The sequence below is a fragment of the Saccopteryx leptura genome, chromosome 12 (genome assembly GCF_036850995.1).
Source record: "Saccopteryx leptura isolate mSacLep1 chromosome 12, mSacLep1_pri_phased_curated, whole genome shotgun sequence".
In the NCBI taxonomy this organism is placed as follows: Eukaryota; Metazoa; Chordata; class Mammalia; order Chiroptera; family Emballonuridae; genus Saccopteryx; species Saccopteryx leptura.
In genome coordinates this window covers 2,435,147-2,459,709 of record NC_089514.1, presented here as the reverse complement: position 1 = coordinate 2,459,709, position 24,563 = coordinate 2,435,147, and the positions used below count along the sequence as shown (strand labels likewise).

Sequence of the window (24,563 nt, the reverse complement as noted above, 5' to 3'; positions counted from 1 at the left end):
AAGTCAGTTCATAATCAAAGCCCCGTGCCGGACCAGTCCCACACAGAAGCACACGCACCAGCAAACGCCCTCTCCGTGGCTGCTGGGCGGAGCAGGCGTGTCCTCCAGTCCTGCGCCAGCCGGACATGAGGTCAGAGCGACAACAGTTACAGTGACCTGGCAGCGGCCCAGCTCTTGCTGTGCTTGAAGTGCTACATGAGGACCTTCTCAATGCCCCCCCTCCCCGTCTTAAATTCATCTCTGCGGCGTCCTCACAGGGGAGATGCTGCTCTCACCTTCATCCCCGGGGAGGGACCAGCACAGAGGTTCACCGGGGGAGGGGAGGTCGCGGCTGCTGGACCGACCGACACCTTCCCTGCCGGCCTGTGGCCAGGCTGCTGCCCGAGCGAGCGCCCGCTGGGGTCAGAGGGAGCCGCGTGTGGCCAGCAGGTGGCGCGTGCAGGACGGGACACAGGCAGACTGGAGTCTCCGCTGGGCAGGCCGGGCAGCAGCCGGTCAGGGCGAGCGGTGGGAGATGCTGACGCAGGGGGCAGAGGGACTGAGGTGGGTGCCGCCCCTGCCGTCCATCCTCCATGCTGAGGTTCTCAGGGGGGGGGGGTGTAGGGGGCGCTTGGAGCGGAAGACCTCGCTCACCGACAACGCCTACCTGGCTGAGGACTCTAAAAACCCCGGAGGGGGGAGAAGAAGGCTCGTGTCCCGTCACACGCAGGAAAGGGCTGCAGGTCCGTGGGCTCTTCCCAGCAGCCCGCTCTGCTTGTCGGGGAGGGACTTCTGCACACGCACGCCCGGCAGAAAGCCTCCAGCCCTGACCTCTGTCGAGGACGTGAGGCCGCTCCGGGGAGCCGGTGGACAGGAATGGTCGCCTGCTGTCCTGTGTGACACTGTTCTCCGGGGACCACCTGCTGAACCAGCAGAGGCACTTCCACCCGGCTGGCCTGCGCCAAAGACGGGGAAGCGTGGCAGCTCGGAAACCCACGCTGAACCGCACGGAGGAGCTGAGGAGCCCAGCCCGCTGCGGGCGTGGCCAGGCCCCCGGGGCCGCTCAGACGGGCTGCTTTGTTGAGATGCCTCCTGTGCCTTTTTTTTTTTTGGCTCTATCCAATCTCCAAAAATCTGCTCATGTGCCCAAACAGCCCATCTGGGACTTCCGAACTCTGGACGGACACGGAGGGTGCAACCAGCGCAGAACTGTGGACCGTTCTGCTGGGCCGAGCCCGGACCGCCTCACTTCTGCATGTGAAGAAGGAGGGAGGGCGCCGTGTGCCGTGTGCCCTGTGCCGTCCGCTCTCCGCCTGCCCCACCTGGCACGCATGGGTCCCCTCTGCTCAGTGAGGAAGCGGCCCCAAGGCAGCGCTGACGCAGGGGGCGGGCACGGGGTCCCCCTGCCCAGTGAGGAAGGAGCCCCAGGGCGGTGCTGACGCGGGGGGCGGGCACGGGGTCCCCTCTGCCCAGTGAAGAAGGAGCCCCAGGGTGGCGCAGACGCGGGGGGCATGCACGGGGTCCCCTCTGCCCAGTGAAGAAGGAGCCCCAGGGTGGCACTGACGCGGGGGGCATGCACGGGGTCCCCTCTGCCCAGTGAAGAAGGAGCCCCAGGGTGGCACTGACGCGGGGGGCATGCACGGGGTCCCCTCTGCCCAGTGAAGAAGGAGCCCCAGGGTGGCACTGACGCGGGGGGCGGGCACGGGGTCCCCTCTGCCCAGTGAAGAAGGAGCCCCAGGGTGGCACTGACGCGGGGGGCATGCACGGGGTCCCCTCTGCTCAGTGAGGAAGGAGCCCCAGGGTGGCGCTGACGCGGGGGGCATGCACGGGGTCCCCTCTGCCCAGTGAAGAAGGAGCCCCAGGGTGGCGCGGACGCGGGGGGCACGCACGGGGTCCCCTCTGCCCAGTGAGGAAGGAGCCCCAGGGTGGCACTGACGCGGGGGGCACGCACGGGGTCCCCTCTGCCCAGTGAAGAAGTGGCCCCAGGGCGGTGCTGACGCGGGGGGCACGCACGGGGTCCCCTCTGCTCAGTGAGGAAGGAGCCCCAGGGTGGCGCTGACGCGGGGGGCACACACGGGGTCCCCGGGGGCATCAGCCAGCCCAGGGAGGTTTTCCTGGGTGTCGGAATCTAGGGCAAAGCAAATGTGACACGTATTCTAGGCCGGGACAGTATTTTTACAGTATTTAGAAAAAAAAGAAAGGAAGAAAAGGCCGAAGGAAGGAGAGGCGTGAGGAGGCTCTGGGACGGGCCGTTTCCTCCTTCCCGGGATCTGGGGGAGAGGAGAGCTGCATTGTGTTCGGGGAAGTGGACTTCCTCCGCGGACACAAACAGCCCTGGGAACCGCGGGTCCCTGCAGCGGGTGCCTGTGCAAACCGCCCCAGGGGCGCCCCCTTGGGGGCCGAGGGCTGGGTGGCCGGGCCTCTGGGCTGGCGGAGAGGAAACGCCGGCTATTTTCGTTGTTTCCCCACCTCCCTGTTGTTGTGGGCCCCCCTCCCCGCCCCCCGCCCGGCGCTCCAGCCAGGGAGGCTGGTGTTTGTTTGAAGAGCGGGTTCCTGTGTATTTTTAGCCGCCCTCGGTGTGTGTGTGTGTGTGAGTGACATTATCTGCGGGCCCTTCGATAAAATCACAATGAGAACCGGCCCGCTGCTCTCTGGCGGGCGAGCTCCGGGGGGCGCGGAGGAGGTGCAGCCGTGGGCTCCGCGTGGCGGTCACGCCGTTTAGACAGCCGCTGTTGAAACACGCAGTTCACAACCTCAGACTCGGTGTGGGGTTTTGTTTGTGTTGTTCGTTTGTTTTTGTTTTCTGGTTGCTATGGTTTCGCCTGTCAGTCATGTCCACGGCGTGCTTGTCGCTGTAAAGAGGGTCAGGTCAGGGTGTGATGTCGCGCTCCCCTCTGCATCCTGCCTCTTCACGTCTCGGTATTTCCATGATCCCCTCGGGTCCGCGGGAGAATCCGCACCCGGACAGGTGGGGTTTTAGCCTGGCAGTCACTAGGTGACGACGTACCCGGTGTGAAAGGTCCTCGTTCTGTTCGGGGGTGGGATGGGGCCTTTGGAACCAGAAGCAGGTGCAGAGCTCGGTCCCCAGCCCCGTCCTGGCTGGGACGCCCGTTGTCCACTCGGCCTTGCCTGATCTGGGCTCGCGGGCTTTCACTGACCCCCATCCTGGGGAACGTTTCATTCACCCCTAGACCAAGCTCATGCCGACCTCCGTTTCTGTGAAGCTTTTATTTATTTGTTTTTAGATTTTATTTATTCATTTTAGAGAGAGGGGTGAGAGGGGGAGAGAGAGAGAGAGAGAGAGAGAGAGAGAGAGAGGGAATGGGGGGAGCAGAAAGCATCAACTCCCACATGTGCCTTGACCAGGCAAGCCCGGCGTTTCGAACCTGCGACCTCAGCGTTCCAGGTCGATGCTTTACCTACTGCGCCACCACAGGTCAGGCTCTGTGAAGCTTTTAACGTCTGTGCCCCAAGGAACCCACTCGACGAAACAGAAAGAGCAGTGGACATCATGGGAGAAATTATGGGTGAACCCTGTACCTCATAAAGGGGTGAATATCCACAGTATATAAGGAACTCTCTATCAGGCGTCCCCAAACTACGGCCCGCGGGCCGCATGTGGCCCCCTGAGGCCATTTATCCAGCCTCCCGCTGCACTTTCAGAAGGGGCATCTCTTTCATTGGTAGTCAGTGAGAGAAGCACTGTATGTGGCAGCCCTCCAACGGTCTGAGGGTCAGTGAACTGGCCCCCTCTGTAAAAAGTTTAGGGACCCCTGCAAGTCAACCACCAAAAAGAAACGGCCGGATTGGAAATGGGCGAAGGGCTTGCAGCGACACGTCTGTGAAGAAAACACTCAGAGGGTCCGTGAGCGCAGGAGAAGCAGCCCAGCCTCGCTCATCAAACCCGACTGAGACCCCGCCGCCCCACCCCCACCAGGAGGGCTGCCGTCAGAGAAGGAGAAGGAGGACGATGCGGCCAAGGGTGTGGGGAAGCCGGAGCCTCCTGCATGGCTGGCGGGGTCGCAAAGCGGTGCAGCCACTGGGGAGGCAGCAGGGAGCTTCCTCAGAATGTAAAAATACAGCTCTGATATGAGCTGACCATTTCACTCTGGGTATTCATTGAAAAGGAGTGAACTCGGGAGCTTAACGAGATATCCGCCCCCCACGGGCACCGCGGGGTCGGTCACAGAGGCCAAGAGATGAACGAGCCTGGTGTCTGTCGATACAGGAATGGTTGAGACGAGGGGTTTGTGTGTGTGTGTGTGTGTGTGTGTGTGTGTGTGTGTGTGTGTGTGAGAGAGAGAGAGAGAGAGAGAGAGAGATAGAGGGTATTCAGCCATAAAAAAAGGAAGGAAATTCTTCTTTTTCCAGGTTCAACACAGATGAACCCAGAGGGCATTAGACGAAGTAATTTGAGTCGAGAGAGAAGGACAAATGCTCGATGGTCTCACTCCTCCGTGGACTCGTACAGCATGAGTTCTCCATAGAGTAGAATGAAGGGAGGTTGCCCAGGAAGGGGGTTGAGGGTAAGGGTGAAGGTTAGGGTACAAACTTCCAGCAATAAGAAGAATGATTTCTGGGGGTGTAACGCACGGTATGGAGATTACAGTGAGCAACTCTGCATTCTATACTTGAATGTTTCTAAAGGAGTAGAAGTTACATGTTACACACACACACACAAAATAACTGTGTGACTTGATGGCTGTGTTATTGTGGCGCTCATGTTACAGGACACATACAGATACCAGACCATCATGTTCTACATCTTAAACTTACTCAGTGTCTTGCGTCAGTTATAATCTCCGTAAAGCTGTAGAAAGTGTCCTAAGTCAAAGGACATTAGAAACTAATTTTAATTGAATTAAAATACAACAGACTAAAATTCGTGGGATAGATCTACAGCAACGCTTATAGAAAAAATGATAACTTTCATGCTGATTAGAAAAGAAAGGCTAAAAATTAAAACTTTCTGGTTCTTTCTTAAGACGCTAGAAAAAAAAAACAGAGCAAACCAAAAGAGGGAAAAACACCCAGAAATCGATGAAACCAGAGGCAGTAGAGAGAATCCACGGAAACAGAGCGGTGTTGTTGAGATGACCAGATGACCAGTCCTGTCTAGGGTGGTCCAGGACAAAGGACAGAGAACATAGATTATCAGCCATGAAAGACAACACAACCTAATTCCATAAACATCACAGAGGTGACGAGGAGATAGCGTGATCTTTCTACCAACACTTTGGAAAACGTAGGTGGAATGGGCAAATTCATTAAAAATATACAACTTACTAAAACAGACGCCGGCTGAAATAAGAAAGCTGGCCCGTCACTGAGCGTGGTGGTGATTCGGTCTCAGTGACCATTCACCGTCGGTATGTATCGTACATTCGTCCGTTCAGCCCAGTATCGTGAGTGTCCACCGCGGGGTGCTGGGGGACCGCAGAGACGGCTCCAGGGCGGCTCATGTGTGGGGAGAGGGAGAATAAACGAGTCAACAAAAGTCCAGGAGCGTATCTCAGAGATAAGCGAGTCCCTTCTCATCGGTGGGGGATACATTTCCAGACACCCAGTGGATGCCTGAAGCCACAGATAGCTGCCAACCCTTCCTGTGCTATGGTTTTTCCTAGACATACCTACCGATGATCAAGTTTAATTTTATCAATTAGGCACCGTCAGAAATTTACAACACGAACTACAAGTGAAATAGAAGAGTGATCGTACACTGTCATTAAAGTTATCTGAAGGTGGTCGCTCTTGTCCCTCCCAAAATATCTCCCCGTAGCCTGCCCACCTGTCCGCTCCGAGGACACTCCTTCCGGCTTCTCTCTGTCGTGCCCGTCGCTGTCAGCCTCACCTCTCTTGTGACTTGGGGGCCGTTATGAAGAGAAATAAGGGCGACTTGAACACAAGCACGGTGATACCCCGAGAGATGATCCCGTCGCTGAGACAGCCGGCCCCTCGAGGGCCAGTGGGCGGGAGGGAACACACACAGAGTGGACACACCGGACAAAGGGACGGTCCCCATCCCGGGCAGAGCAGAGTGGGCAGGTGTGAGATTTCAGCACTCGATTTTGAATCGTGAGCCATTTAAAACTTAGGAGTTGTTGTATAGCTGGAATGTTTTTCCGTTTAACGTTTTTGGACCACCGTCACCTGTAGGGAACAGAAATGATGGCAAAGCTAACCGGTGGGTAAAAAGGGAGGGTTGACAATATATATAGAGAGAGAGAGAAAGAGAGACAGAGAGAGAGAGAGAGAGATACATGCACTTTTTTTTTGAGACACAGGGACATGGTTAAGAGAGAGGTGAATGGCTGGCTGGCTGAGATTCTGCAGCCGGGAAGCCGCTCTCCGTGCCAAGAACGAAATGCTGAGAAGGAGCCGGCCACGTGACCCTCTGGGGTGAGCGGACTCCCGGCCGAGGGACGCCCGCGGGGCTGGCTCGGCTCGGAATCGGGGCACGGTGGGCGCTCTCCTTTGTAAAGAAACTTCCGGGTCCATCTCAGGAGTCGACGTCTTGTCCTGTGTCAGAAGGACAGCGAGCAGAGCCATCCGGCTGGTCCTTACCGACGCCCTCTTCTTCCTCTTTGGTCTCTGATGAAAATGGACGTCACAGCCTCATTTCTGTTGTGAGAGACCCACACGGACGTCTCCTCCTGGGGGGGAGTGGGGGGACATTGGCCTGGTAGCTGTTCTCACGCAGACTCAGTCCCGGGAGCGTTCGGTAGGGGGGGACGGGACAGAGCACGCCATGGCCGTTCACGTTCCTCTTGGCCGTCTGGACTCCCTTTCAAGCAGGAAAATTCACTGAAACTGAAACGTTCAGGGCTGGGAACACGGAGTGAATGAGCTTCGGGGGTGGAGGGGACATCCCTTCAAATAATATGGAAGAGCACTCATTTCTTTGTCAAGGACTCACTCAACCGTGGAAAACTTCTTTTTATTTTATTTTTTTTGTTGTTGTCATTGTCCAAAACCTATTGTTTTGGGAGCTCCGGTGACAATAAAAGCCGCACAATATTCTTTGTGTCGTTCTGTGGAGCCTTTTGTGCTGGCAGGGGGAGGAGAATGTGAAGGGGACCACTTCAGTCACCTCCCTCCGTGGAACTGGGAGACAGGGAACCCTCCCAGCATCTCAACTGCTTCTTCACAGGACGTGCGGTGAGAGGAGACGGAGAAGGGGGGAGGGGAGGGTGGACAACAGTGCGACCCTGGCTGCTTCGTGTCACTTCAGAAATAACAGAAATAACAGGCAGCCGCTGGCAGGAGGGCTCGCGTCCCCGGACGCAGCTCTCCGAGGGGGTGGAAGAGTCGGGCGTGGTTGTCCTCCATGTTGGGGGGGGGGGCTCGCCTTTTATTTCCTTCGCTGTGCATCCTCACCTCACGCCGTCAGCCGGTGCTGCAGCTTGAAGGGAAACGGGGTCTTAGGAACTCAGTTTCACCGCGGGCCGGTTGGTGTCAACAGGAGTGACGTTGCCTAAGGCAGCTCATCCACGTCAAACGTTCTGTCCCAATGACGTTGAGCTTGAAACGTTATTCGAGGACGGGCGGCATTGGCTGGCATTTGGCAAAGTCCACTGACACCTGGGATCGCCGCGGGAACGCTGGTCCGGACATCAGCTGGACCTGTGCGGAGTCATTGACGGTCCCGATGAGCTGTCCCCGCCGTGGACGTCTGTTCCAGGAGCGGGAACTGGTGTCGTACCCCACCCTCCGCCGCCCATCCCCGAGGGACTGTGCCCCACGCCCTAGATCTCTGCCCCGGGGGTCTTGTTCCTCGTTCCCAGAAGAAAGTGGAGATGCCCGAGTCTCCCACAGCCCGTGGAGGGACCGTGACGCTAATAAATGCATTGCGCGTGTGGGAGTTGGAGGTTCTGACTGCGGGCCAGGCTGTGAGGAGCAGCCAGCTCGGGGCGTGGTGTCGGGGTGGGGGGGGGGCTCTGCAGCTCTGGGCTGGCCCCACAGGTGGGCACACGGATTATGTGCACTACAGACCCGGGTGAGGAAGAGCCACAGCACCTGTGAGCTCAGGAGCTCAGGCTGCCAGCAACCCGGAGAAAGTCCCTGAAGGACCAGGGAGCGGAAGGGGACGCTGGAACTCCTCCCCCGCCTCCCCCCCCCCGCCCCCCGGAGATCACAATTCATAGAAAGGTCCGCCAGCGTGCAGAGCTGTGCGTGGAGGTCTGGACTGCCCGGGGAGTTCGTTTCATAGTAACAAGTGACTGGAAAGTTACATGAGCGTAACACACTGTGCATTTTCCAGTGACCCATTTCTTTTTTTTTCTTTCTTTTTTTTTTTTTTCTTTTTGTACTTTTCTGAAGCTGAAAACGGGGAGAGACAGTCAGACAGACTCCTGCATGCGCCCGACCAGGATCCACCCGGCACACCCACCAGGGGCGACGCTCTGCCCACCAGGGGGCGATGCTCTGCCCCTCCGGGGGGTCGCTCTGCCACGACCAGAGCCACTCTAGTGCCTGAGGCAGAGGCCAAGGAGCCATGCCCAGCGCCCGGGCCATCTTTGCTCCAATGGAGCCTTGGCTGCGGGAGGGGAAGAGAGAGACAGAGAGGAAGGAGAGGGGGAGGGGTGGAGAAGCAAATGGGCGCTTCTCCTATGTGCCCTGGCCGGGAATCGAACCCGGGTCCCCCGCACGCCAGGCCGACGCTCTACCGCTGAGCCAGCCGGCCAGGGCCAGTGACCCATTTCTTAGTCTCTGTAAGTTCTTGCTCCCAATTTTAGGGGTTTTATAGAGAACTTACCCACAGAACTTTGAGGAAGGCAGGCAGCCCAAATGTGTCATCACTGACAACCGGAATAGAGACACTTGACACGTAACGAGGACACTGACTGCGTGTGCAGGATATGTAGCGTTTCGTATGTATCAACAGACGATTTTTAGAGCAGGCGGAGGTGTCCAGCCAAGTTGAGAGGGAAGACGGTGAGTCCCCATGCACCCCCTCTCCTCACAGCCCCAGCCCCCAGTCCCAGTACCCCCCCCCACCCCGAGAGTGGTGCGTTCGTTACAATCGATGAAACTGTGCCTGGCCCACCCCGATCGCCCCAAGTCCAGCGACCGTTCACGTTAGGGTTCACTCCTGCTGCTGCCCCCTCCCGGGTTTGTACAAACGCACAGTGACGTGTCTCCACGGTTCAAATATGGACATTACGCAGGGCTCGCTGACCTCTCTCCTTTTCAAACTGCACTGAAAGGGATAAAACGTGTCCGTCCTGTGCAGCTCGGAGAAGGGGAGCGGCAGGAATGACCGTCTGCCGTGGACCAGAGGGACTAGAATGTGTTCGTGCTGAGGCCCCAGCAGAGGGGGAGCTGAGGGCCCATCGGACGAGACCGGGACCCCTGGCCGGCACAGGAAGGTGACGCCCGAGTGTCCCCGCTCTCTGTCGTAGAGGAACAGCTGGGAAAGACTGGGACAGGCCTGTGTATGGGAGGCAGTGGGCCCTCCAGACCCCGCCCGGCCAGCCACGGCCAGAGCTCAGCCCCTGCTAGACACGCTGACTCGGTGCACCGAACACGGGGAGAAGCTGTCCAAGAGCCAGGGCCTTCCCACGGGACCCCCCACTCTGAAAGCCCAGCTGCCTCCGCAGGCGAGTGGGGGGGTGGAGAGCTGGGAGTCCCCGGCTTGGGAGAGACAGTCTTTGAATTGTCACTTGGACCCCCAGGGAGCCAGCCGGATTCCTGCCCAGGCACCTGCAGGGACGCTGTTAGTGTCGACAGACCTCAGGCACAGGAGCACAATGACAAGCCATCGACCTAGGACCACCAGAAGTTGAGGAGAGGTCACACAGTGTGATGGACGGGAGGCCAAAGGCAAAAAGAAGGCAGGACCCGGGCAAGGACAATGCATAAAACAGGAGGAAGGGAAAGAGAAGCATTTCAAAAGATGCCAATGAAGACACCCCCCCCCCCGAGAGAGAGGAGAAGGCACGGGACCCCGGAGAGGAGACGGGAGGCGGTTCACGAGGGCGGAACCAAACGGGCTTCCGCAGAATGAAAATGTGCTTGTGGGATTAAAAAAAAAAAAGATCTGCAGAAGTTGGAAAGTGATGAAAAAGGGAATTTCCAGGAAAGAAATGTCATTTTAAATCAGGCAAGAATGTTCTAGAAAAATTAGAACGCTGACTTCGAACCCTCGGGGGCCGGTGTGAATCTGAAGCCAGACAGAAACAGAGCAAACGGAGGGGGAGGAAAAATCCGAGAGCATTTATTCTGCAGGGTGAGGGGGCCCCGGGGTCTGCAGGAGTCGCCAGAGGCTGACCCGGGAGGAGTGGAGAAACCGGACCCTCACACCCGCAGAGGAGAAGCAGGTCGGACTCAGGGCCTGGGGTCAGCACGCACAGTGTCGGGCGAGGGGACGTGGGGAGATGGGTCAGCCCCCCGAGAGGCGCTGACGGCCCGATTCCCACAGGCACCTGTGCTGACTGTTCAGGGTAATAGGGTAGAAACATTTTTGTCTGACTGGTGGTGGCACAGTGGGTGGAGCAACGACCTGGGACACTGAGGTCTCAGGTTCAAAACCCCAAAGTCTCCGGCTTGAGTGTGGGACTGTAGACATGATTCCAAGGTCACTGGCTTGAAGTCCAAGGTCACTGGCTTGAGCAAGGGGTCCCTGGTTTGGCTGCCCCCCCCCCCAGTCAAGGCACGTATAAGAAGCAATCAATGAACAGCTAAGGTGCCACAACTACGAGTTGATGCTTCTCGTCTCTCTCCCTTCCTGTCTCTCTTTTTCTCTCTCTAAAAAAAAAAAAAAAAAAAAAATTATATTTTCAAGATCTCATAACTTGATCTCACACATACCCAGCCCCAGAAAGTTGATGGAGCCTGTGTGCTCCACCGGAAAGGAGAAGTGAGTTTTTAAAAAAGGCAGAAGGATTCAAGGAAACAGGAATTTTCAGAAAACCCAGTTATTGAATGAATCGGTTGTCAAGTTCAGGGAAAACCCAAAGAATTTAGGAAAGGAAATGTAATGTACACATTACCAAGATCTTGGCTGGGGAAAACATATATATATATTTTTTTTTTCTTTTTTTTTTTTTTCCTGAAGTGAGAAGTGGGGAGGCAAACAAACTCCCGCATGCTCCCAACCGGGATCCACCAGGCATGCCCACCAGGGGTGTTCTGCCCATCTGGGGCATTGCTCTGTTGTAACCAGAGCCATTCTAGCGCCTGAGGCAGAGGCCACAGAGCCATCCTCAGCACCCGGGGCCAACTTTGCTCCAATGGAGCCTCGTCTGCGGGAGGGGAAGAGAGAGACAGAGAGGAAGGAGAGGGGGGAGGGGTGGAGAAGCAGATGGGCGCTTCTCCTGTGTGCCCTGGCCGGGAATCGAACCCGATTTCCACACGCCGGGCCCACACTGTACCACTGCCAGGGGTCTCCAAACTTTTTACACAGGGGGCCAGTTCACTGTCCCTCAGACCATTGGAGGGCTGCCAAATACAATGGTCCTCTCACGGACCACCAATGAAAGAGGTGCCCCTTCCAGAAGTGCAGTGGGGGCTGGATAAATGGCCTCAGGGGGCCGCATTGTGGCCCGCGGGCCATAGTTTGGGGACGCCTGACTGAGCCAATCAGCCAGGGCCGGAAAACACCTCCTGAAGGAAGTGGGTTTCACGTAATTTTAGGATCCGGCGTCACCCTACACGTGTAACTAGACTGTGAAGTTCAACCTCCTGATGTCATTTCTGGGCAGGCTGGGAATCGGGGAATGAACAGTGGTGGGCGTGTGTGTCTGTCAGTGTGTGTGGGCCCCTGAGAAGCAAAGCCTCACCTGTGTGAGGAAACCATTATCAAATATGGGAAATTCAGGAAATGGCAGAAGATGCTGATTACTTACGAAAAGAGAGTAAATTAAAAATAAAATAAAGACTTGGATGTGCTTGGTCCTGGAATGGGGACAGTGGACCCGCAGGTTCGACCTGAAGCTTTGAGGGGCTATTTGGCTTTTTCTTACGTCCGTGTTTTACATAAAATACAGAGGTTTAAAGGTCCAAGAGGTGGTGGTCATAGCAGACATTGTAGAGAGAAGAAAAAGATGTGATTTTCAAAAGAAAAACTGAAGATTGGGAAAACGTATGCCAGCACAGTGGGTAAACTGACTATGAATAAAGAGATTTTTAGTTTCTCCCCTTTGCTTACACGGTTTAGACATTTTTGAATTCGGCGTGTATTCCTCGTGCTCTCTGCGGGGGCAGCCACGGCAGGTCCGGGCACAGCTGCCGGGGGGACGGGTTTGTGTTCCTTTGCATTTACTTTAATTGAGGGCCAGGGCTCCCCTTCCTCATCTTTATGCTGAGAAGTTACCCCGGGTCCCGCTCTGCCTGGCGTTCCCATTAAACACGGGGCTCAGCCCCAGCCCCGAGCTCAGAGGGGCCGTGGGGAAGGGTGTCTGTGACGTGGCTGGTCATCTCAGGTCCACTCCTGGGTGACACAGCAAGTCCTCACCCCGCTGCCTGCCCCGCGCACTGGGGACCCCAGGCGCAGATCTGACAGTGCTCCCCAGGGCGCCGCGTCCCGCTGAGCCAGCCTCTCTGCCGCGGGGTCCCCCCGGGCACCCCGACACCGACCGACCGTCCACCCCGACGCCGACCGGCTGTGCTCTGTGCTCCACAGATGTCTCTGGGCTCCCAGATGGACCTGCAGAAGAAGAAGAGGCAGGCGCCCGCACCCCCGCCGCCCAGCCCGCTGGTGCCCCCGCGCTCCGAGGACCGCGACGACAAGAGGAAGAGCGCCACGGGTGAGTGAGCCGGCCTGCTGTTCGCACGTCTCCGGCCGGCCCGCTGCTAACCCCGCGGCCGCCCCCCAGCACGGCATGAACGCGGAGGAGACTAACGCTCGGGGCAGGGAGCCGGCGGGAAATAAACAGTCTCCAGAGGGGAGTCCGCGTGACGTCTTAGCGGCTGTCGTCCAGGCAGGGCGTGGGCGTGTGGGAGGCGTGGGCGTGTGGAAGGCGGGGACAGTGAGGATGGTGGGGGGTGGCACGGTGTGGGCGTGTGGAAGGCGGGACAGTGAGGATGGTGGGGGTGGCACGGTGTGGGCGTGTGGAAGGCGGGGACAGTGAGGATGGTGGGGGGTACACGGCGTGGGCGTGTGGAGGGCGGGACAGTGAGGATGGTGGGGGGTGGCACGGTGTGGGCGTGGGCGTGTGGAAGGCGGGACAGTGAGGATGGTGGGGGTGGCACGGTGTGGGCGTGTGGAAGGCGGGACAGTGAGGATGGTGGGGGGTACACGGTGTGGGCGTGTGGAAGGTGGGACAGTGAGGATGGTGGGGGTGGCACGGTGTGGGCGTGGGCGTGTGGAAGGCGGGACAGTGAGGATGGTGGGAGTGGCACGGTGTGGGCGTGTGGAAGGCGGGACAGTGAGGATGGTGGGGGGTACACGGTGTGGGCGTGGGCGTGTGGAGGGCGGGGACAGTGAGGATGGTGGGAGTGGCACGGTGTGGGCGTGGGCGTGTGGAGGGCGGGGACAGTGAGGATGGTGGGGGTGGCACGGTGTGGGCGTGTGGAAGGCGGGACAGTGAGGATGGTGGGGGTGGCATGGTGTGGGCGTGTGGAAGGCGGGGACAGTTAGGATGGTGGGGGTGGCATGTGTGGGCGTGTGGAAGGCGGGACAGTGAGGATGGTGGGGGGTACACGGTGTGGGCGTGTGGAAGGCGGGACAGTGAGGATGGTGGGGGTGGCACGTGTGGGCGTGTGGAAGGCGGGACAGTGAGGATGGTGGGGGGTACACGGTGTGGGCGTGTGGAAGGTGGGACAGTGAGGATGGTGGGGGTGGCACGTGTGGGCGTGTGGAAGGCGGGACAGTGAGGATGGTGGGAGTGGCACGGTGTGGGCGTGTGGAAGGCGGGACAGTGAGGATGGTGGGAGTGGCACGTGTGGGCGTGTGGAAGGCGGGACAGTGAGGATGGTGGGGGTGGCACGGTGTGGGCGTGTGGAAGGCGGGACAGTGAGGATGGTGGGGGGTACACGGTGTGGGCGTGGGCGTGTGGAGGGCGGGGACAGTGAGGATGGTGGGAGTGGCACGGTGTGGGCGTGGGCGTGTGGAGGGCGGGGACAGTGAGGATGGTGGGAGTGGCACGGTGTGGGCGTGTGGAAGGCGGGACAGTTAGGATGGTGGGGGTGGCACGTGTGGGCGTGTGGAAGGCGGGACAGTGAGGATGGTGGAGGTGGCACGGTGTGGGCGTGTGGAAGGCGGGACAGTTAGGATGGTGGGGGTGGCACGTGTGGGCGTGTGGAAGGCGGGACAGTGAGGATGGTGGGGGTGGCACGTGTGGGCGTGTGGAAGGCGGGACAGTGAGGATGGTGGGAGTGGCACGGTGTGGGCGTGTGGAAGGCGGGACAGTGAGGATGGTGGGGGTGGCACGTGTGGGCGTGTGGAAGGCGGGACAGTGAGGATGGTGGGGGGTACACGGTGTGGGCGTGGGCGTGTGGAAGGCGGGACAGTGAGGATGGTGGGGGGTACACGGTGTGGGCGTGGGCGTGTGGAAGGTGGGACAGTGAGGATGGTGGGAGTGGCACGGTGTGGGCGTGTGGAAGGCGGGACAGTTAGGATGGTGGGGGTGGCACGTGTGGGCGTGTGGAAGGCGGGACAGTGAGGATGGTGGGGGTGGCACGTGTGGGCGTGTGGAAGGCGGGACAGTGAGGATGGTGGGGGTGGCATGGTGTGGGCGTGTGGAAGGCGGGACAGTGAGGATGGTGGGGGTGGCACGTGTGGGCGTGTGGAAGGCGGGACAGTGAGGATGGTGGGGGTGGCACGTGTGGGCGTGTGGAAGGCGGGACAGTGAGGATGGTGGGGGGTGGCACGGTGTGGGCGTGGGCGTGTGGAAGGTGGGACAGTGAGGATGGTGGGGGGTACACGGTGTGGGCGTGTGGAAGGCGGGACAGTGAGGATGGTGGGGGTGGCACAGTGTGGGCGTGTGGAAGGTGGGACAGTTAGGATGGTGGGGGGTGGCACGGTGTGGGCGTGAGGAAGGAGTGGGCGTGTGGAAGGCGGGGACAGTGAGGATGGTGGGGGGTACACGGTGTGGGCGTGTGGAAGGCGGGACGGTGAGGATGGTGGGGGTGGCACGGTGTGGGTGTGGGCGTGTGGAAGGCAGGACAGTGAGGATGGTAGGGGGTGGCAGAAGGAGCCGGGGAGGGTGACCATGGGCGGCGGGGACAGTGGCTGTGTGACCGGCATCTCTGATGGAGGAAGGAGAGGTTTTCCAGGGTGATGATGTGCGAGCGTGGTACTTTGAAGTCAGATGTTGGCGGGCAACGTTTCAGTCATTTTTTTTTTTTTTGATAACCTTGTTTGAATTGATCTCCATGTGCATACCTTTGACAATGGAGCAAAGATTCTGATACTTTGAGAAAGAAAGAGAGAGAGACAGACAGGGAGAGAACCCAGAGAGAAACAGGGGCAGCATCCTCAGGTCTGTGAGCAGAGAGATCTATTCGGTCATGAAGCCCGCCCCCTCGTGACCGGGACAGCGGAGAGGGTGACGGAAGTCCCCACCAGCTGGGGCTGTTACTTTATTCTCACGCCACTCAGTGGCTGTTATTTATGTGCAGAACAGAGGACGGTCTTGAGAGAAGGGGAGCCTGAGACGGCCCCCCGCCCCCACTGCGGCGGCAGGTGCATCAGAGCCCCTGACGAGAGCTGTCGGGGGGCCGCTTGGATGCGTTTCGTCCACTTGCTGCCCTCACATGTTGCCTTTCGCCTCGTGGCCGCGGCCCCCGCGGGGGACAAGTGGTCATTGTCGGCGGGCGGAGCTGGAGTAGCAGTGACTTGGCTGTGGGTCAGCATTTCCCCCACCCCCGTCAATACCGCTCTGTTCTTGCCTGAGCCGCTCACGGCCTGGGAACCGGCCCCCCCGGGGGGCCCGTCGGCTGTCGCTCACGCAGGAGCGTCCTCCTTCCCGAGGGGAAACACGGTCAGATCTGAAGAAAACACGCCCCGTAGCTTATCAACTGAGTCGTGAGTCTTTTTCTTGCTCACTGACCCCCGGGAGTAAGTTTTTTGGGGTTTTTTTTTTTTGGTTGGTTTGTTGTTTTTTTTCCAAAAAATGAAATTAGTTTCAGTGCCAGTTTAATGAACTTAAAATCGTGTTTGTTTGATAACCAGTTGATAGAAAACAAGAAGAACCCACGTTGGCCTTTTTTTTTAAATGTTGCCTAACACAATTTTTAAAATGAAAATTTTTGGACGGTCGTACTCTGGATGGTCAGGAGGCACGAGGGCGTGCGTGAACGTTTGTACGACCGAGGGTTAAAATGACCCGAGTTTGTTTCTTTTCCGTGATGAGACCCCGTCCCCCTGTTCAAGCGGCCTCCCCTGACCCCCCCCCACCACCACCCTCAGAGTTAGAGCTCCTGGTAGAAATTCTGAGACGCGTCTACTTTATGTGGACAAAGGGGAGTTGTGATGGTCCCTGGGCTGCACGGTGCCTGATGTCAACACCAGACGGGGCTTCCCGACTCAGACGTGAAGGGCCCGGGCCCCGTGTTCAGTGTGTTCGCAGAGCCGGCCAGGGCGTGGGCCATGAAGGGAGGTGGGTGCTTTAACACGGAAAACCCTCAGGAAAGTTCCCGCGCTGAGGAATTTGTTACAGAGAGGACGTGTGGGGGCAGCACTCCCCTCCGACCCTCCCTCTGTCTCTCTCTCTCTCTCTCTGCTCCATAGATTTTTATCTGCGAGATTGAGGATTCCAGAAACTTCTTCCTCCTGGAAGTAGCTCTGAGTATCATTTGAGGTCAGGGGAGGTTAGAGAAGGTCGCGGTGGACATTTCAAGGTGGACTTCTGTCCCCGTCACAAATCCCCGTGAGTTCAAAGTCCGGTAATAGCGCCACAAGAACTTACAAAGTTTAGGCTTTAGGTTAAAAGATAAAAAGAATAAAAGTAGCTCCTGCCCACGGCGGGGGGGGGGGGGGGGGGTCCTAAAAATGTCGAACATCTGTTTCTATTTAGTGTATTGGCTAGATTTGGGTTCTTGACCCAAATTTCACAGTAAACAAAAATAAAAGCTTCCAGTAGACAGACTGTTATGCCTCCGAGCCTCGCTTGCTCGTGGGGGCTGCCTCCTCATCCCCGCCCACCCCCAGGGCCAGACGGCACCGGCCCTGACTGCTTGGGCCTTATTCGCACTTTGAATTTGGTGCTGAACGCGGTTGGATTGGGCGTTGCGTGTGGTTGGGTTTGGTGTCGAATGTGATTGGATTTGGTGCCAGGTGAGGCTGGGGGGGGCGCCGTGAGGCTGGGGGGGGCGCCCTGAGGCTGGGGGGGGCGCCCTGAGGCTGGGGGGGGTGCCCTGAGGCTGGGGGGGCGCCCTGAGGCTGGATGGGGCGCCCTGAGGCTGGGGGGGCGCCCTGAGGCTGGGCGGGGAGCCCTGACACTGGGTGTGGTAAGGGTCGATAGCCGTGTGCCCCCCGTTGGAGGGCAGGGAGCCTCTGGCCTTCTCCTTCTGAAGTTACCCTCGTTGATTCCATGTAGGTGTTGGACGGCAGGTGCCACAAAAGCCTCCCAGAGGCACCGCTCGGGGGCCCCCCCAGTTAGTGCTGCCCCCGCCCCCGCCCTACCCTCCTCCGGACACGGACGCGGCGGTGCCTCAGGGCTTCCCGGGGGAAGGCGCTGCTCCGGAGGCCTCCGACCCGAGACCCACACGTAGGTGCCTCCTGTCTGTGGTCCGTGCGCGTGCGCCCCCCCTTGTGTCCCCCTGTCGGGGCTGCTGGGTTCCCAGACTCTCCGCTCTGGCCTCGGGACGTCCGTGCCTGTCCTCTGCGCTTCCTCTTCCACACGCTCAACGCAGTGCTCCCGGCGCCAGTGAATGCCACGCAGAGTCCCCGTGGGAGGACGGTTCGACCCGTTCCTCAGGCAGATCGCGGTGAGACGTCCGCCTAAATTGTCCTGCGCAGGCGGAGACAGTCAGCGGGAAGCTTAACGTCCCTCGGATTAGGAGTGGCCTCGATGGCTCCAGACGGCAGCAGCCGCAGCCGACCTCACTCGGGTCAGCAGTGGCCACAAAACTGCTGGGGTCCAGAGCTCTCAACCTGGGGCCACGTGGCCATTGAACAAGCTCTGGTCCTGTCCCTCCGCAGGAAAGGAGACGGAGGCACTGGAGGGAGAAACGGCTGGGCCTGTGTGTGGCCACAGCCAGAATGCAGCCCCTGTGGTTTGTGTCCTGTGTCCCCCCCCCCACCCCCATTGCCCCCTCCCCCGAGTGAGTGAGCTCAGGCTCTCATGGCCCCCGGGGGTCTCTCTTAGACAACAGGACCGCACGAAGCATCCCGCCTCCAGGTGGGGGGTGTTGTATACACTCACCTGTTTCCCTATACCGGAAGGCACCCCCATGTCTCAGCGGGACGCCCCTCTGGGAGAGGGGGTCCTCGTCATGGAGCAGGCGCGTCCTAGGCTGCGTTTTCTGAACAGCGCCGTGTCCCTCTGCGTCCAGCCCAGCGAGGGGCCGGCGCCCACCCGCAGGCGAGCGAGTCCCTTCTCTTCTGCTGCTGGACCAGTTCAGCCTTTTCCGTCCTCCTGGACGAGGAGGACTTCAGCCTCTGGGCAAAGAAGAGAACCCCCCGGTCCATTTATTTCATCTTTCTTTACAAAGAACTTCTTTCCAGCCTTAAAATCTGTCTGATCGTCTTGACGTGGGGCGTGCTTCCGAAGGCAAATGAGTGCTCGCAGGGTATCCAGACTTCCAGGATCAGACGTATCTGTCCCAGAGACGGCAGCCCACGCGTGGGCAGCTCCCGGCCTTGCGTGTCTGAGGACAGCGGGGTCCGGCCACGCACCTCGGCCGGGAGCTTTTGCAGGTCACGGCTGCGGCTGCTCCTCCCGCCCACAGAGGCTCTGCCCTGGGGAACCCGGGCGGGCAAGAGGGACGGCTGAGGGAGCTGGTCAAGCCGAGGGCGCTCCAAGGGGGTCTCCCTGGGGTGGAGATCCAGCCCCATACCCTTCCCCACACCGACCTCATGCAAACTCGCAGGCGCCGTCTTCCTCCTGGGCCTCCCGGGGTTTGGGGGTTACCGTCAGAGTGCGGAGTCTGCCGGGGGTGAGACTGGCGAACAGGATTCGGGGGGAGCTGCTCACAAAGGCCCACGTCAGACTTGAGATGCACACTTTCTCTACGGGGCTCTAGGGTGCGGGGGCATGCACGCTCCTGACATTAAACAGGGCCCCCTTCGTACCCGGAGACTGAGGGTCTGGGTTTCCTAATACTCTCGGCCGCTAAAAGGGTAAGAGAACAGGCTGGGCAGAGTGGCACGTCTGACCTGTAACTTCCTGGAACCTTGTGTGTCATTTAAAAGGACTTCTGGGTTATAGGCAACATCATTGTATCTCTCGCAAAGTAGACAAGATGCAAAAACGTTCCAAGTCGGTGTGGGGGCAGGCGGGAGGCTGCGTGTGCCGTCACCTGGGGCAGGCAGGCGGGAGGCTGCGTGTGCCGTCACCTGCGTGTGCAGAGTGGGGGCCCCGCCTGCCTGATTTGTGAGGTCAGCGCCCGTCCTCCCGGCAGCCACGGCCAGGTCAGCCGCCGGAGGGTGAGATGGTGAATGCTCATCGTGTGTGTGGGGGAAGAGTAGCCGCTCCAGGTCACCTCTCCGAGCGGTGGCGCAGCGGCTGTCGTGCATGGGTCTCGGGTGCCGCGTCTGAGCACGGCGGTAGGAACGGCGGGATGGCGGCTCCCTGCTCCGGGTTCTGTGATCTCTTCTGTTTCCCACGAGTAGGATTCCAGATTAACCGTGATGTGTGTGGCCCCCTACACAGACGCTTCGGGTGTGTGTCTAAACAGACGGCATGGGGCACGGATGTTTTTTTCCCCTGCCCCTCTCTCTCTCCCTCTCTCTCCTAACTTCCTAACTAGCTTGCTTTCTGCTGGCGTTTGGTTTCGGCGTGTGGGCCTCCGCTGTGAAGTCACAAGCGTGGAGCCCGTCCCACTAATTGCACTGAGTTATTTGATTTCCGGATGTGCATCCCTGGTTGTGATCGGTTGCGACTAACCAACCCGTCATCAATTACTTATCCCAAAGAGGGGACCCTGGGGATTGAAAAGCCGAGGCCCGCGGAGCTCAAATGACAGCTCTTCAGTTTGCTTTTCTATGTTTAAATGGAACCGTCACCCAGCTGTCTTGTTCTCGTAGGTCCCCTCACCCCCACCACCAGCTCTGAGCAAATCAGCCTTCAAGAAAGATAACATATTTCCAGGGCGATTGGTGGATGATTTTTTAAGGGAAAACAGGTCCTTGTCTCCTGCTCTGAATGACACGTGGGTTTAAGCAGCAGCAGCAGCAGCAGCAACAACCATTGGGATGTTTGGCTTTCAAATTGTAAACAGGCATCTCAGTCAGGAAAAAAATAAATAAATTTTTTTTTTTTCTTCATTTTTCTGAAGCTAGAAACAGGGAGAGACAGTCAGACAGACTCCCGCATGCGCCCGACCGGGATCCACCCGGCACGCCCACCAGGGGCGACGCTCTGCCCACCAGGGGGCGATGCTCTGCCCATCCTGGGCGTCGCCATGTTGCGACCAGAGCCACTCTAGCGCCTGGGGCAGAGGCCACAGAGCCATCCCCAGCGCCCGGGCCATCCTTGCTCCAATGGAGCCTTGGCTGCGGGAGGGGAAGAGAGAGACAGAGAGGGAAAGCGCGGCGGAGGGGTGGAGAAGCAAATGGGCGCTTCTCCTGTGTGCCCTGGCCGGGAATCGAACCCGGGTCCTCCGCACGCTAGGCCGACGCTCTACCGCTGAGCCAACCGGCCAGGGCCAAAAATAAATAAATTTAAGGACCTTCTAAGATAAGGAAAAAAAAGGAGAGAAGTGGATGACCCATTTTCAATCAGAAGATAGTCACTTGAGTTAGCTCCATGTGAAATTAGTAACGATGACGATAATGACAGTCATTCACGTACCAGGCGGAGTGACTGGGCAGGAGGACCGGGGGGTGGGGGGGTGGGGGTTCAGGAACGCCGTGGGCACAGCTCGGCGGTCTCCTCGCAGAGAGACCGACCGGGTGCCCAGGAAAGGCCCCGCTCCGTGAACAGCCGTGAGCTCACCTGAGCAGAGACCGTAAAAGCTGCAGAAAACCGGACAGGGATTTATTTACGGGGCTGATTGATGCCTCTTCAATTGGAACCAATCTCCTTATAAAGTCCCCCTAGCATCGTACTCTGAAATTGAAATCGAAATGAAACACTCAGCCTGTGTCAGAGCCACACCGTTCAGCCCGAGGCTGTGACAGTGAGCCCTGCAGGTGCCCGGGGGTCCGTCTGAGCCCCGGGGACGCGCTCCTTCCTGCCCTCGTCCTGGGCTTGTCTGCTGCCTTCTGTCCCCCTGGACAAGGGCACCGCCCCCGGCAAACAGGAAGCCGGACGGTGACCGAGGGGCCCCTGCTCCTAAAACAGATAAAATGGAAGGAAACGGGCCGCTGTGGGAGTGGAGTCTGCTCCTACTCAGAACTCCATTCGAGAGGAAAAAAAAAGATGGAACTGAGTTTTGTAGCCTGCTAGTGTCGCACCCTGAAAACCGTGCGATTCACCCCGTGTGGACTCAGGATGTGAAGCAGTGGGGGTGGCGACAGAGCTCCTTGATCACCTTAGAAAAAGAGACTCGGGAACCTCTCTCCTCTCTCTCGTTACTTTGTAGCTGCTCTGCCCCTGCCTCGAGAGAGACTGAAGACTTGAGTGACTGCTCAGTGGAGCCGGGGCTGCCCCGCACTGGGACAGATGACTGAAATTTTGAGAACATTGCAAGCCAGTGGCTAAACATGGCCCTTATGATAAAAAAAAAGTCCTTTATTATGTAAGCTTAGAATTACATAGGTCATATTAGAAGCAAAGGTCACAAATCCTGAACACTCCTCCCTTCTTGATTTTTTTTTTTTTTTTTTTTGCTACTTTTCACTGGTTCTGTGTCTTGAGGCCATTTACGCATATCGGAGCAATGTGGTTCAAAGGCACGTCACCGTGAAAACCCTGCGTTGTGGTCCGCTGCTGCACACCTCTTCCTCACACCCACGTTCAGGAGGAGGGAGTATTTACACCACGGGAATTGGTCAGTACAGGTCAGCGGAGTCGCTGTCTCTGCCACCAAGGCTTTTTAAGATCTCGTATCCACTCCAGATCATTTTATCTGAGGACCTAAAAGAGCGAGTTCGGTGACGTTCATGACATGGTTCTTCCCCAGGGCGGGGGGCGGGGGGGGAGTGAGACGGGGAGCGAGATAGAATTGTATCTGTTGGCTCAACTGGACCCTTTTTCACAACTGCCCTGGACAGAGACTGAAAGGAAGGGGCAGGGACAAGAGCAAGTGCCGCCCTAGCCAGCTGGCTTAGCAGTAGAGCGTTTTCCTGGTGTGTGGAAGTCCTGGGTTTGATTCCCGGTCAGGGCCCACAGGAGAGGCACCCATCTGCTTCTCCACCCTTCCCTCTCTCCTTCCTTTTTATCTCTCTCTTCCCGCAGCCATGGCTCGATTAGAGCGAGTTGGCCTGGGCACTGAAGATGGCCCCGTGGCCTCTGCCTCAGGCGCTAGAATGGCTCTGGTCACAACAGAGCGACGCCCCAGATGGGCAGAGCATCGCCCCCTGGTGGGCATGCCGGGTGGATCCCGGTCGGGTGCCTGCGGGAGTCTGTCTCTCTGCCTCCCTGCTTCTCACTTCAGAAAAATACTAAGACAAAAAACAAAAAAGCAGGAGGTCTCGGCTGTTCAGTCCCCAGGGTCTGGAGGACGCAGGGAGAGGGAGGGCCACGCGGGTCTCGCGGGCGCGTGTTCACGCTCTGCCCTTTGTTCCTCCGCAGTTTACTGTTGTGCGTCATTCCCTAGTCACGCCAGGCGCTTCTGACGACGGCCCTCCGCGGAGCTCCGTGCCTCTGACCTCCTGTGCTCTGCAGTCCCGACCCCAACCCCTGTCCCTCTGTGTGACGGGGCTCACGGGCACACCGCGGGGCACTTCCTCTTAGAATGGACGTCGAAGCGCCCCCACAGCAGAGATTTCTCTGACCGGGGTCCCTGCGCCCTTGTGGGCGGCAAAGACCTTTACCTGTAAATCCTCCCAGGGGATAAAGACCGACCTGGCCGGAGCGCCCCTTTTCTCGGGACATGGCTCCATTTCCGCGAAGAACGTGGCTTCGTTTGAATTCATTGTGAACGCATCTGTGTCTTGTTTGACATTGAGTTGTAGCATTTCTCCCCTGTCTCCCTCGAGACTGGATCGCGTTCCTGAACTGACCGGCGCGGGCAGTTTAGACGGAAGCATTCTGCCTGCCTGGTAGAACTTCCCAAACACACGAGCTACACGTGTCCATAGGGATGCGGGAGTCACGATGTGAATCTGTGCTTCAGGGACACGCGGGTCCCAGCGTTTTCCTACCTGGGTCTTAGGGTTTCCGACGACTGTGTTCTCCACCCTTTCGATATTTACCAAGAGAAGAGAGGCAGGGGTGTCTCCCTTCCTCGGTGCCCTCTGCATTCAGTCCTCACCTCCTTACCCACCAAACGGCCAGGACCCACGGATGCCAGGCCTTGGGCCGGTGTCAGGGCGGGTCGAGAGAATAGCATGCGACCTCACCCTTGGATTTCACTCTAACTGGGCTTCCCCCCGGCGCAGATGGAAGTCACACCGGCTCCGTTTGACAAAGGCTAGTCTGGAGCTTTGTGTAAGGGACAGTGACGTCCCGGGCTGTGACAACCACATGCCCGGAGTGGTGTGGCCTGCTCTTCCCGGAGTGCGAGACCCCCTCCCCCATCCTGAGAAAGCCCTCCCAGTTACCGAGAACCCCTCACCTCAGCCATCCCGAGACAGGCAGGCAGGTGACAAGAACCACGTGCAGGTTCAGGGTTTACCGATACAGGACGCGCCTGCTGAGGTCAACCTCCGTCACCGTCACCGTGCGAAGAAGCATTGGAACCCGAGAAGCGCCTTGCGTTTCTCTCCGGAAGATTTTTTTTTTTTAATTGTATCACTCAAAGTAAGAAAAAGAATTAGTCAGTGTTTTTTTTTACGTGTATGACTGTTGTCGGATTGATCACCGTGAAAAGGTTAGTGATGGCTAACGTAGGAATGATCGCAGCCGATAACTGATATCAGTACTTCAAGGATTGTCAGCTAGAACTTGATGGAAACACAGAGCTAGAGCTATATAGATAACCCATCGAGTGCCATGTGTTGGTGAAAACAAAACGAAACAAAACAAACAAACAAAAAAAGAAGCATCCCAGAAAATTACAGAAATTACCAGGAAATAGGACGAGTTGAAAAGTGCCTTTTTTTTTTTTTTCCTTTTGCATTGAAATAAAGAATTTTTGTCTGGTAAATAGCAGTCGTTCGCCCTCAAATCATTAAGCGGGGGAACGTCTGAACGAGAAAAGGTAATGTTTACCTCCGTGCCGGGAAGCACCTGCGTTGACGACCTGGGCCTGAGCGATTGTGGGAGATTGAGTGTAATTACGGCAATCAGCATGTGTGTAAGCAAGTAGCAATTAGGCGGGAGAGAGCACGCAGGACGCAGTCTGAAGGCGAACCGGTGGGAGGGGCGCCGTGGGGAGTTAGGGTGCCCCCCCCGGCCCCCCGGCACGCCTGGTGGAGGAAGCAGAACACGTCA

The 24,563-nt window shown here is 58.2% G+C and overlaps 1 protein-coding gene across 7 annotated transcripts in view; it reads left to right on the top strand.

Moving 5' to 3' along the window:
• Positions 1–24,563, top strand: part of COBL (cordon-bleu WH2 repeat protein) — a 164,256-nt gene that overhangs the window by 103,908 nt on the left and 35,785 nt on the right. For 5 of the 7 annotated variants that reach the window (XM_066353843.1, XM_066353841.1, XM_066353842.1 and 2 more), the window contains 2 exons: positions 12,602–12,725; positions 17,460–17,630. In XM_066353843.1, the coding sequence (XP_066209940.1) occupies positions 12,602–12,725; positions 17,460–17,630 (295 nt within the window). The remainder of the gene's footprint in view (positions 1–12,601; positions 12,726–17,459; positions 17,631–24,563) is intronic. The other 2 variants (XM_066353847.1, XM_066353846.1) reach the window with 1 other exon arrangement.